The sequence below is a fragment of the Triticum urartu genome, chromosome 5, assembly GCF_003073215.2.
Source record: "Triticum urartu cultivar G1812 chromosome 5, Tu2.1, whole genome shotgun sequence".
Classification (NCBI taxonomy): domain Eukaryota; kingdom Viridiplantae; phylum Streptophyta; class Magnoliopsida; order Poales; family Poaceae; genus Triticum; species Triticum urartu.
Genome location: NC_053026.1, coordinates 469,699,130 through 469,712,330, shown reverse-complemented (window position 1 = coordinate 469,712,330; position 13,201 = coordinate 469,699,130). Strand labels below are relative to the sequence as shown.

The 13,201-nt window shown below is 46.2% G+C and overlaps 1 protein-coding gene and 1 pseudogene across 1 annotated transcript; one reads left to right on the top strand and one right to left on the bottom strand.

Annotated features, from left to right (window-relative positions):
* Positions 1–206: 206 nt before the first annotated feature.
* LOC125507167 lies at positions 207–1,531 on the top strand. Its single transcript, XM_048671836.1, has 2 exons — positions 207–573; positions 846–1,531. Exons 1-2 carry the CDS (start codon positions 207–209, stop codon positions 1,529–1,531), a joined length of 1,053 nt encoding a protein of 350 aa, XP_048527793.1.
* A 1,352-nt stretch (positions 1,532–2,883) lies between these two features.
* LOC125507166 overlaps positions 2,884–13,201 on the bottom strand; it is a 33,565-nt pseudogene continuing 23,247 nt past the window's right edge.

Genomic DNA, 13,201 nt, shown 5'->3' with positions numbered 1-13,201 from the left:
AACGGCGGGGACCGCGGTCTCGCCCGACCCACCGACGACGCCGCCGCCGCCGGGGACGAGGGGGAAGGTAGGCACGGCCAGTCCTCCCTAGACGGCACCGCCTTGTCCACCACCAAGCTCTCCGCCGCCATGGATCTGCTGAGACGAGCCACGTCGGTCGCATCCCCCTCGCCGGGGCCACACACCGAGCCGACGAGGGTTGCCAAATGCGTAGCGCCGTGGACCTGGGTCCGCGCCCTCCCGGCGCAAATCGCCGCCTGCGTTCGGCGCCCAGGCCTCGCACGTCCGCCGCGAAGGCCACGAAGTCCCCAATCGACGGGCCCGCCGGCACCACACGCATCTGCTCCACGAGCTCGTCCCTGTCTTCGTCATCTTCAGAAGACTCCGCCAACAGCGCCCAAAAACGGTTGTGGCAGGTCTCAACCCCCGCCGGCGACGCCCCAGCATGCGCCACCGGCGAGCGCACCTGGGGGGACCCCGCCCCGCGGCTCACCAAGGTCCACCCCGCCGGGGTAGCCCCGCCCGCAGGCCTCACCGGCGAGGGCACGCAGTCGCCAGCGCAGTCGCCAGTCCGTACACCTAACGGTTCACTCATCCCTTCTCACCCTTGCTCCACCTTCTCCCCAGCTAATATCCAGTAGTTATACATATATGCTACTTTCTGCCATTGAAAGATGCTGCGCGTGCTGCTTGTGTTTCCCGCGCGTTTCGAATTTCGTGGAGGTGCCATCCCAACCTCACCTTCAGCAAGGAAACAATGGGCTAGAAGGAAAATGCACGTAGACAGAGAAAAATAACAGGAGATTACAACAGCAGAATTGACCATATTCTGGCAAACCACTCAGGCACCGGCGTGAAGACATTCAACCTTTTGTTCTATGGTCCTTACAATGCCAACACCAGCTATTGTCTTGATGGCTGGCTTCAGATTGCTGTCGCACCAGGCATTGAAGAACTTAGCCTTACACTATTTTCAGACAGTGACCAGTTATTAGACAAGGCAAAATACCACTTCCCGTGCTCACTTTTATCCGATGGGCGTGGAAACTCCATTCGTGAGCTCAAGCTTGTAGGTTGCGCCTTCCGCCCTACGGTAGGGATCGGTTGCACGAGAAGCCTGACAAGTATATCTCTGCGTTTTGTGCATATTACCAGGGATGAGCTGGGGTTCCTTCTTTCCAAATCTCTTGCTTTGGAGCGATTGGATCTCAACAGTTGCAGTGAGATAACTTCCATAAAGATACCTTCCCTGCTGCAGCGCCTCAGCTATCTGAAGGTGTCCCAGTGTTCCATGCTGCAAGTGATTGAAAGCAAAGCTCCAAATATCTCCAGTTTTCACTTTTTTGGTGATCAACAAGTACAGCTATTTCTTGGAGAACCATTGCAGATGAAGGAAATTTTCATATCACATTCCTGTGCTCTTCATTATGCTCGCGCCATGCTCCCGTCCAGTACACCAAATCTCGAAACTCTTGATATATTTTCAACTGGTGAGGTATATGCTCTAAAACTTGAGGTGTCTATGGGCTAGCGATATGCCTATAGCCTTACATTGCCTTAGTTATTACTACCTCTGTACCTTAATATAAGACAAGGGATTAATCTTACATATTTTTATGCAGATGGTCAGTACACCAATGCTACTAAGCAAATTCCTCCACCTCAAAACTATTACAATATCTGGATGGATCTTCAGCACGACCTACAATCTTTTCTCGCTGGTTTCGTTTCTTGACGCGTCTCCTTGCTTGGAGACTTTCAACCTACATGTAAGTAACTGTTCACCCTGCTGAGATATTTATTCGTGACTAATAAATTCAAGCGTGTTAGTTTTTCGTCTGCAGACACGAATGGGAAGCCGGAACCATGACTCCATCTTTGAAGATCCCTCACATTTGGGGAGGATTCCAGGACACTGCTATGACAATCTAAGGCGTGTGAAGATCACTAGGTTCTTCTCCACAAAGCTTCTGGTTGAGCTCACATGCTTCTTGAGAATGCACCATCACTCGAGTGCCTCACACTGGACATAACTGATGGTGGGTTAAAGTGTTCTGACAAAAGAATTCGCAAATGCTATGAGAGCAAGGCTACTCTTGTGGAAGCCCCTAAAGCACTTGAGGCTATCCAAACTCATATCGCAGGAAAAGTCCTCTCCACGACTAAGTTAAATATTTTGGAGCCTTGCAGCCGATGTAATGCTATTAACATTTAGGAATCAAAGCTCAGGATTATGGAATGTAGTCATATAATTTTAGATGGCGTGTGTTTTGTTCAACCTGTTGTTTGTTCTTGTTCTGGGCTAGATGGAACTCTGTGCTTTTGAGCACAAATGTTGTGGCCAAGTAGAGTTAGTACTATCGGTAAAATAGTGGTCAGTATGAGATTACGACGCCAACTAAAAGGGAAAAAGGCATCTGGCAAAGATGGCTACAGATGCCTGTGTTCCATTCAATGTTTTGCAGGCCAACCTTGGTGATTCTAGTCACCTCGATTCAGAACAGCAATTCAGCAGGTTCCACAAGCATGAGGTTGACATTGAAGTTTCAATCCTAAGGCCATCTCTAGCAGATCCCCTATCTAAAAATTCAAACGTGTTTTGCACATACATGGTTACTAGTGATTTAAAAAGAGCATTCTGTTCTATCATTATTAAAAAAACATCCACCAAAGTAACAAGTGGGAGAAAGTAATAGTGCCACTTTTTCCTTCCCATATCATTGGGGCAAAGTGTTACATGGCCAACCATTTTACTTTAGTAAACCACATGGACATATAGTGGTGTCTCCTTGTGGCTACCAGGAAGTAGGAACTAGGGCTGCAGGTAAGCAGAAAACTGTTGGGTTGACTAAAAAATTGGTAAGTTCAAATGGGTTAGAAAAATCAGTACCTTAGGTCCATAAATGGCCATAAATTGAGCGTCTCCTTAAAGTGCACATGCCCTTTCAGTTTCTTGAAGCAACCATGAGAGTTGTGGCTGAATCTGTTCAAAGTAATGGTGAATACACGTGGTGCCTTGCTGATAAGAATCCTTCTCATTGCAGCTCTAAAAACCTTTGAAAGGATCGATATGGTTGACTAGAGGGGGGGGGGGGGGGGGGGGGGGGCGAATAGGCAACTAACAATTTTTAGCTTTTCTTTAACAATTTAAACTTTGCATCAAAGTAGGTTGTCTAGATATGCAACTAGGTGAGCAACCTATGTGATGCAACAAAGATAGGAACACAAGCAAGCAAGAGATATATCACAAATAAGCTTGCTCAAGTAAAGGCACGAGATAACCAAGAGTGGAGCCGGTGGAGACGAGGATGTGTTACCGAAGTTCCTTCCCTTTGAGGGGAAGTACGTCTCCGTTAGAGCAGTGTGGAGGCACAATGCTCCCCAAGATGCCACTAGGGCCACTGTATCTCCTCACGCCCTCACACAATGCGAGATGCCGTGATTCCACTATTGGTGCCCTTGGAGGCGGCGACCGAACCTTTACAAATAAGGTTGGGGCAATCTCCACAACTCAACTGGAGGCTCCCAACGACACCACAAGAAGCTTCACCACAATGGACTATGGCTCCGCGGTGACCTCAACCGTCTAGGGTGCTCAAACACCCAAGAGTAACAAGATCCGCAAGGGATTGGTGGGGGAATCAATTTTCTCTTGGTGGAAGTGTAGATCGGGGCCTTCTCAACCACTCCCGAGCAAATCAACAAGTTTGATTGGCTAGGGAGTGAGATCGGGCAAAAATGGAGCTTGGAGCAACAATGGAGCTTTAGGGTTGAAAGAGGTAAGTCAACGGGGAAGAAGGGGACCCCCTTTTATAGTGGGGGCAACAATCCAACCGTTATCCACCAACCAGCCCGCAACCAGCGGTACTACCGCTCCAGGACAGCGGTACTACCGCTGGGCCACGCGGTACTACCGTGAGGAGCCGCGGTACTACTGCAGCAGCAGCAGCTAGGGCAGACCTTAAGCACATGGGCTGAGGACGGTACTTCCGCAGCAGCGGTACTTCCGCTCCTTGCGGTACTACCGCAATGAAGGGAACCCCAAGCCTGGGAAGAGCGTGGATAACAGAACATCCGTGCCTACATCCGCTGGAAAACGGACGTAGCAAAAATCCGACACAGTACTACCACAGAGGAGCGGTACTACCGCCGGCAGCTGAGCCAGGCCGCGCACGGTACTACCGCGGAAGGGTTGCGGTACTACCGTGGTAGCACGGATGTAAAAAATTACATCCGCCCCTACTACCGCGAGGGAGCGGTACTTGGCCTGGAGGTCACGGTACTACGGCTCCAAAGGAGCGGTACTACCGTGGGCACCTGCGGTACTACCGCGCCACAGCACGGTACTACCGCTGGTGCCTACGGTACTACCACTCACCAGGGAGCAGTACTACCTGTAAGTGCATCTAGTGCCACCCCTAGTTGGTTTTGGAGTATTGACGACAAACCTAGTTGAGGGACTAATGTGTTTGTGAGAATTGCAGAATAACACAGGTAGAAGTCCCTCATGATTCGGTTTTACTACCAGAGATGACCCCTAAAAATGTATGAAGATATTGAAGTCAAAGGTGGTATATGAAGATATTCACATTGAAGACTATGACAAGAGAAGACACGATATGAAGCCTATGGAGCTCGAAGACTTAGATCTTTCGTAGTTCTTTTTCTTTTGTGTTGAGTCATAGGAACCACCGTACTGTTAAGTGGGGTCCAAGAGAACCAGTCAGAATGACTGAAGTGATGCCTAAACCAAAAACCTATGTCTTCGAGTGAAGACAATGAGAGCGAATCTTGTCCAGACTCGGACAAGTCAGCTTTGCTTGTAGCCCAAGTAAAGTTGCCGTGTGAGTTTGAGATCTGACCGTTGGAACACGTGTCAGTTCCTTAGTGACCCAGAGTCATTTCGGACAAATCAGGTCGGGTTGCCAAGTGGCTATAAATAGCCCACCCCCTACAACCATAAATGGTTGGCTGCTCAGATTAAAAGCACGGCTTTTGTCGTTTGAGAGCAACCCACCTCGAAGCCTTTGAGAGAGAATTCCTTGCGAGGATAAAGACCTAACCACCAGAGCCAGAGAGAATTGGGCATCACTTAAGTCTTCTTGTCTGTGTGATCTGAAGACTTATTACACTTGAGGACTGTGCATCCTCCAGCCGGTTAGGCGTCGCGTTCTGAGCATCCAAGAGACATTGTGGATTGCTGGTGAACGAAGTCTGTGAAGGTTTGGGAGTCTACCTTGAAGACTTACCAGAGTGATTGGGCGAGGTCTATGTGACCTTAGCTCAAGGAGAATACGGTGAGGACTGGGTGTCCTGAGCTGCGTGTTCAGGACTGGGTGTCCGGGACTGTGTGTCCTAAGGTTTAAATACCTAGCCGCTGCAACCAGACGTACAGTTGTCACAGCAACTGGAACTGGTCCAACAAATCATTGTCTTCAACGAGTCACTGGTTTCATCTTCACTTCACTTTACTTACTGTTATTCCTTGTGAAGTCATTGTATGTTTGCTCTATCATTTGTCTTCATTGAGTGACTGCGTGTTTTGTTTGGCTTCACAATATCTTCCTACCTGATCCTTACTACCTAGCTGCTATTAGTCTTTGTGCTTTCACTTCATTGAATACTTGACTATGGTTTGCCTAGTGTAGCCTACCTTCCGCTGCATGGTAATAGGTTTAATTTTATCATTTGTCTTCAAAACTCCCATGTTCTGAAGACTTTCATAAAAATCGCCTATTCACCCCCCCTCTAGTCGATATAACGCACTTTCAATTGGTATCAGAGCAAGGTGCTCCCTTGTTCTGTGTGATTCGGTTTAACCACCTGGAGTTTTAGCTATGTCGACTGCAGGGATAATTAAAGTCTCCGCTGCGTGCCCCGTCTTCGATGAAACTGAATATCCCTACTGGAAGAATAAGATGCGTATGCATCTTGAAGCCATTGACGTCGACCTATGGTATGTCGTCGAGAATGGCGTTCCCAAGGCTGGAGAAGGTGTCACTGTTGCTGATGTCAAGAAATTCGTTCAACTGGACTCTACTGCCAAGAATATCATCTGTGGTCATCTGACCAAAGGACAGTATAGCCGTGTGAGTGCTTTGAAGACATCCAAGCTGGTCTGAGACTGGCTCTCCAAGGTCAATGAAGGCATCTCAACCCAGAGAGATCAGAGAATCAGTGTCCTTCGCAACCTCTTCAACCGCTTCAAGCGAAATGACAATGAGAATGTCCAGCACACATTTGACCGACTCACTGACATCACAAATGAGCTTCAAGCCCTCGGCACCACTGAGGTTACCAAACACGAAGTCGTCAAGACGCTGCTAAGATCACTTGATAGTTCGTTTGACATCCTGGACCTGATGATTCAAGAACGTCCTGATTTCAAGACACTCGATCCGTCTGACATACTTGAGAGGCTCAACACACATGAGTTTCAGCTTTCGGAGAAATGAGAGATCTACGGTCCAAACTATGGGCGAACTCGTGCCTTGAAGGCAAAAGCTGTTTCCTCATCTGAAGAAGAATCTGACAGCAGTTCTGATGACCCTGAAGACATTGGAAGGGAACTTGCTATGCTTGTCAAGAAGTTCCAAAAATTCACCAAGAAGAAAGGCTTCAGAAAGTCTTCCCGATCAAGTTCAAGGAATGATGAAGCTCCTGCTCATGACTACATGAAGAAAACATGTCACAAGTGCAAGAAACTTGGCCACTTCATCTCTGAGTGTCCACAGTGGGACAATGAGAACAAAAAGAAGAAGAAGAGCAAGGAATATGACTCTGACGACAAGAAGAAGAAGAAGAAATACTCAAAGTCTTCTTCCAACTGAAAAAGATTTCCTATGATGTAGATTTCCTATGACGACAAGAAGAACAAAAGAAACTCTCTCAACAACTCATGAAAAGCTTTCCTATGATTATCTTCAAAGGAAGCAAGATCTTGAGAAATTGAGAGCGGTTCATGAAGATCTTCAAACTGAAAACGAGTCACTTCGCGCCAAACAGATCAGTCCCGCTCGGGAAGGATTTGAACCACCATGTCTTAAATGCATCGAGCGTGATAATGCTACTTCTGTTGCTGAATGTTCTACTGCTACTGCTGTTGCAATATCTTCAACTGTTGATGCGGTAACTAACCCCTCTGCTGAGGATACCACCGCTATTGCTGATGAGAATGCTAGGTTGAAGACATTGCTTGAAACAGGGATGTACAAAAGTCTTAAAGGACATCAGACGCTATGTGATGTCCTGAGAAAGCAGATTCTGAACCGAAACCCTAGGAAAGAGGGTGTAGGGTTCGTAAGGAAAATGAATGCAGATGGCTCTTACTGGAAACCTGAGCAGTACCCCAAAACCATGTGGGTTGCTGCAAAGGAACCTTCAGCAGATCCATCCAATCTGTCTGGCTTCACTTGTGCTAACACCATTATCATTGATGAATCCTTTGATGCAAACTATATACTGTTTAAGAATCAGAATGGTGAAGTGTTTGCCAGGTACATTGGTACTAACTGCAGGAATGGACCGCCTATGAAGAAGATCTGGGTTCCGAAAAGGTGTCTGGAGAGTCTTCCTGTGAATGTCATCATGACACCTCACGTGAAGAAGACAAACCTCAGACCAAAGGCTTCATACAGACAGAGGACTCACCTAAGTCGCACTAACGCAAATGTTTTGCAGGAAAATCATACTCAGGCATATGAATATGAGAGCGGTTCATCAAACCGCCATGTTCATAAGACCAAGAACTATTCTACTTATTCTTATGAGTACTATTGTCCGCCTGCAAGACTGTTTGCTAAGGCTTCAAAGCCAAAATTCTCAGATGCTGCACTTAGACTTATTGCTTCTAAACCACCCTTGAAGATGTGGGTGGTTAAGAAGGCTTAACTCTCTTTTGCAGGGAAGGGTCTCCATCAGAAAACCAAAATTGTCTGACGCTATTGCTGGGGACCTTAAACATCTTGTAGGGCGCAAGATCAAATGCCCAAATGGTCTTACTATGTACTTCATACCTGAATCGCTTGCTACTTTCCCTATTAGTCCTAACCTGGATCTAAGCTTTCATAACCCACTGGTTCGTCAAATGTTTTTGCTTCACAATGCTCTTGGTGAAGCCTATCCCCCTAACTGCACTGTAGGGTACGACACCAGCGTCTTCAGAATGGATTATTGACAGTGGGTGTACAAATCACATGACTGGCAAAAGAAGTCTTCTTATGGACTCAACCTTACGTCCATCCGACAAGAGCCACATCACATTTGCTGACACTGGTAAAAGTAAGGTATTGGGTCTAGGTAGAGTTGCAATCTCAAGGGATCAACACATGGATAAAGTCATGCTTGTTGAATCCCTGGGCTTCAACTTAATGTCTGTCTCAATGCTTTGCGATTTGAACATGATCGTAATGTTTGGAAAATATCGTTGCCTTGTACTAATGGAATCTGACAAGTCTCTAGTGTTTGAAGGGTATCGAAAAGATGATTTGTACGTGGTAGATTTCTCAGCAGGGCCACAGCTTGCAGTATGTCTTCTAGCAAAGGCTTCAGAATGCTGGCTCTGGCATCGGAGGCTTGGACATGCTGGCATGAGGAATCTCCACACCCTTGCGAAGAAGAAGCATGTCATAGGCATCGAGGGCGTCAAGTTCAAGAAAGACCACTTATGTGGTGCCTGTGAAGCAGGGAAGATGACGAGGGCCAAACATCCCTCGAAGACAATCATGACTACTACTCAACCCTTCGAACTGCTTCACATGGATCTTTTCGGTCCCACTCATTACTCAACTCTAACTACTACTGCTTGCCTCTATGGCTTCGTTATTGTTGATGATTATTCTATATATACTTGGGTGCACATAATCCTTTACAAGACTGAAGTGCAGGATGTCTTCAGACGCTTCGCCAATCGAGCTATGAACAATTTTGGCACCAAGATAAAGCACATCAGAAGTGACAATGGCACTGAATTCAAGAACACTGGCCTTGATACATATCTTGATACCTTGGGCATCACACATGAATTCTCAGCCCCGTACACGCCACAGCAGAATGGCGTCGTCGAACGCAAGAACAGAACACTAATTGAGATGGCCAGAACGATGCAAGATGAATACAAGACCCCAAGAAAATTCTGGCCCGAAGCCATTGATACTGCATGCCATACAATCAATCGTGTTTATCTTCACAAGCTACTGAACAAGACATCTTATGAGCTCCTTACTGGCAAGAAGCCAAATGTTAGTTACTTCAGAGTATTTGGCGCAAGGTGCTAGATCAAAGACCCACATCACACCTCAAAATTTGCACCAAAGGCACGTGAGGGTTTTATGCTTGGATATGGAAAGGATTCGCACTCCTACAGAGTCTTCAATCTCTTTCATTACAAAGTGTTTGAAACAGTGGATGTGCGGTTCGATGAGACCAACGGTTCACAAAGAGAGCAGCTGCCAAATGTGCTAGATGAAGTTCCATCCAGTGAATCAATCAAGCTACTGGGAACTGGAGAAATTATACCTTCTGAAGCTCATCCTGAAGAAGAACTTATCATTTCAGCACCTGATCAACATGAAGACAATGCTCAGCCTGAAGATATTCCTTCCAACAACAACAATGAACAGCAAGAGCAAAGTCTTTGCCCTATACATCCTCGTGTTGCCAATGAAGTGCAGATTGAAAGAATAATTGATAGCATCAATGCACCTGGTCCACTCACTCGTTCAAGGGCAATTCAGCTAGCAAATTTCTATGGGCACTTCGCATTCGTCTCAATATCAGAACCCAAGAAAGTTGAAGAAGCCTTCATGGAACCTGAATGGATTCAAGCTATGCAAGAAGAGCTTCAACAGTTTGAGCTGAATAATGTATGGGAACTGGTTAAGCGTCCTGATCCACGGAAGCACAATATAATAGGCACCAAATGGATATACCGCAACAAGCAAGATGAGCATGGTCAAGTTGTCAGAAACAAAGCTCGTCTCGTTGCTCAAGGATATACTCAAGTGGAAGGCATTGACTTTGATGAAACATTTGCTCCTGTGGCTAGACTTGAAGCCATACGCATACTGCTGGCCTAAATCATCATAATATACTTCTATATCAAATGGATGTGAAGAGTGCCTTTCTCAATGGCAAGATTGAAGAAGAAGTGTATGTTGCACAACCGCCTGGCTTTGAAAATCCAAAACATCCTGACATGGTATACAAGCTCAACAAGGCACTGTATGGCCTCAAACAAGCCCCTAGGGCCTGGTATGACACACTCAAATACTTCCTGAAGAGCAAAGGCTTCATACCTGGTTCCCTAGATCCCACTCTTTTCACGAAGACATATGATGGTGAACTGTTTGTGTGCCAAATATATGTGGATGACATTATCTTCGGCTGCACCAATCAGAAGTACAGTGAAGAGTTTGGATATATGATGCAAGAGCAATATCAGATGTCCATGATGGGGGAGCTGAAGTTCTTCCTTGGTCTTCAAATACGACAACAACGCAATGGCATCTTCATATCTCAAGAGAAGTATCTCAAAGATTGCCTGAAGAAGTTCGGTATGCAAGACTGCAAAGGCTTCACAACACCAATGCCAGCCAAACATCATCTGGGTCCTGACGACAATGGTAAAGAGTTCGATCAAAAGGTATACCGCTCCATGATTGGTTCTTTACTTTATCTATGTGCATCTAGGCCAGATATTATGCTTAGTGTTTGCATGTGTGCTCGATTTCAAGCGGCACCAAAGGAGTCGCATCACTTAGCTGTGAAGCGAATTCTTCGATATTTGGCTCACACCCCAACTCTAGAATTATGGTATCCAAAGGGCTCAGAGTTTGATCTGGTTGGATTCTCGGATGCTAATTATGCTGGTGACAAAGTTGATCGCAAGTCTACATCAGGCACATGTCACTTTCTGGGACGATCACTTGTATGTTGGTCTTCAAAGAAGCAGAACTGTGTATCTCTCTCCACTTCTGAATCTGAATACATTGCTGCTGGATCTTGCTGCGCCCAGCTTCTGTGGATGAAGCAAACACTCAAGGACTATGGCATTCATCTGAAGCAAGTGCCACTTTACTGCGACAACGAAAGCGCCATCAAGATTGCCAACAACCCAGTTCAGCACTCGAAGACAAAGCACAATGAAATTCGTCATCACTTTCTCAGAGATCATGTTGTGAAGGAAGACATTGATATCATACACGTCAACACTGAAGAGCAATTGGCAGATATCTTCACCAAGCCCTTGGATGAGAAGAGGTTTTGCAAGTTACGGTGTGAGCTAAATATCCTGGAATCCTCAAATGTCTTGTGATCAGGCACACATCCTAACCCTTATGCATATTGATGACTTAGATGTGCAACACATGAAGTGAAGTATATCTTCAATCAATGAAGACATACATTCTAAGTGTGAATACATTAATGTGGAATTTGACTTCGGAGCGCCACGATAATTGTGCGTCGTGTCTGGGTCTAATACTTCCTATACGGTGGGTAACGCCACCACCAAACGTTCTATTTTGAAGTGTTTCACTCATGGCGTTACCTTGCAATGTCTTCACATTTGGTTTGGCTTCGATCTCAACATATTTTCATGATTATCTTCACTATGTTGATTATATATATATATATATGCTAGTATTCTGTCCTCTACAGCATTCACTTATAGCTATGTCTTCATGTTTAATCTTTTGAACTAAGTGAATGTGATCGGACCCCAACTTCTCTATGCTTTCTATCTCAAACTCTATCTCTCCAAGTCATATGCATTCTATTGAAACTATCGAATGTCTTCTCTGCGTCCTTGTCAGCAGAAGACACAGATACAACCATTAAGTCCGTTTTCAATGCTCATTCCTCCACATGAAATCCGGAGAAGTAGGAACGACCACCCGACAATCCAGGCGTGCGTGGGACGTGGAACAAACCCCAAAATTCCGCATACTAGCCACGTGTTCCTCATATGCGAATCGCCAGGGGCACCTGTGTAATAGCACAGTGCCGCCCATGTGCCTATAAATACACACTCACAGCGGTCATTATCTCTTCTTCCACCCTCGCACGAACCCTAGCGCCACCGCTAACTCTCGACGATGCCGGCGATGAAGCGCTTCGCTGCCGCAACCTCTCCGACGCCGTCTTCACGCCAACCGCGGACATCGTCCTCTCCGCCGTCGCCGTAGGTGTCCTCCGTCGCCAAGTTAGGGCACGGAAGAGTGAACTGCTCGACCTCATCTCCCACTCCGTCTAGCAGTTCTCAGTGTGGTAAATAAAACTCCCTTTTTACAGCACCGTTGATCCTATTGATCTGTCACTTTCTACCACAAGCAGTTTTTGTTCACACAACTAGATCTCTCTCATACTGCATCTCATAACATGCCTAGTATATTCACTTGTGCTTCACAAAGTAGTTAGATTCCTCACTTGTACTGATCTGTGGATTCGTACAAATCTGGAACCAACTTCTTATCTATGAGTGAATGTCTTCGCACGATGAGGTCAATGTCTTCTAAACTGATTTATCTTCAAAATCTTCTGAGAATGCATATGACCTCTTCCCCTTCCCTCGCACCTTAATGCTTTCACAGGTACATGTCCGTGGGAGAATCCTTTGGTTCTCATAGTCTGCATTCATTTGCAGAATTCTTACAGCATCACATAAATTCTCCCGAAGCCAGTTCCTGTTGGTCCAGCAAACGAAAACCTTTGAAGCCTTTGAACGTCTTGAAGCCTTTCAAGTTAAAGTTTATGGCTTCAGAAAAGGCAGCAAGGAAGGGTGGCAGAAAGCGTCATGGTGAGACCTCCAGAGATCTGCCAGATGAACTCTCAGAAATGTACAAGACAGATTCTGAAGAGGATTACAGTCAGCGCAAGACCCGAATCTAATGGATTCGGAGATATTGGGCAGAACAATGGTTCAAATACAGATTTGTGACCCAGGAGTATGCTGAGAAAAACGCCATCAAGAGACCGTGGGGAGACATCCTATTCAAGAATCTTCTACCCAGGTCCAGAGATGAAGCCATTGCTCAAGGCTTCTATCCATGCATGGTCCGTGGACCACAGCCTGCTGATGCACACTCGTCATCACTGCTATGGTGTCGTGACGACAATCTGTTCAAGCGCAACTTCCAGTTTGCTCAAAACTCTGTGAAGCAGAACAAGAAGACTTTTGGGTTAGACTTCAACCCTGGTCCCT

Bases quoted from the DNA above. Each gene is read 5' to 3' on its own strand.
- LOC125507167 (XM_048671836.1), top strand. From the start codon at position 207: ATGCGTAGCGCCGTGGACCTGGGTCCGCGCCCTCCCGGCGCAAATCGC. The intron at 574-845 runs GTACACCTAACG...CAAACCACTCAG, and splicing joins GCCAGCGCAGTCGCCAGTCC to GCACCGGCGTGAAGACATTC.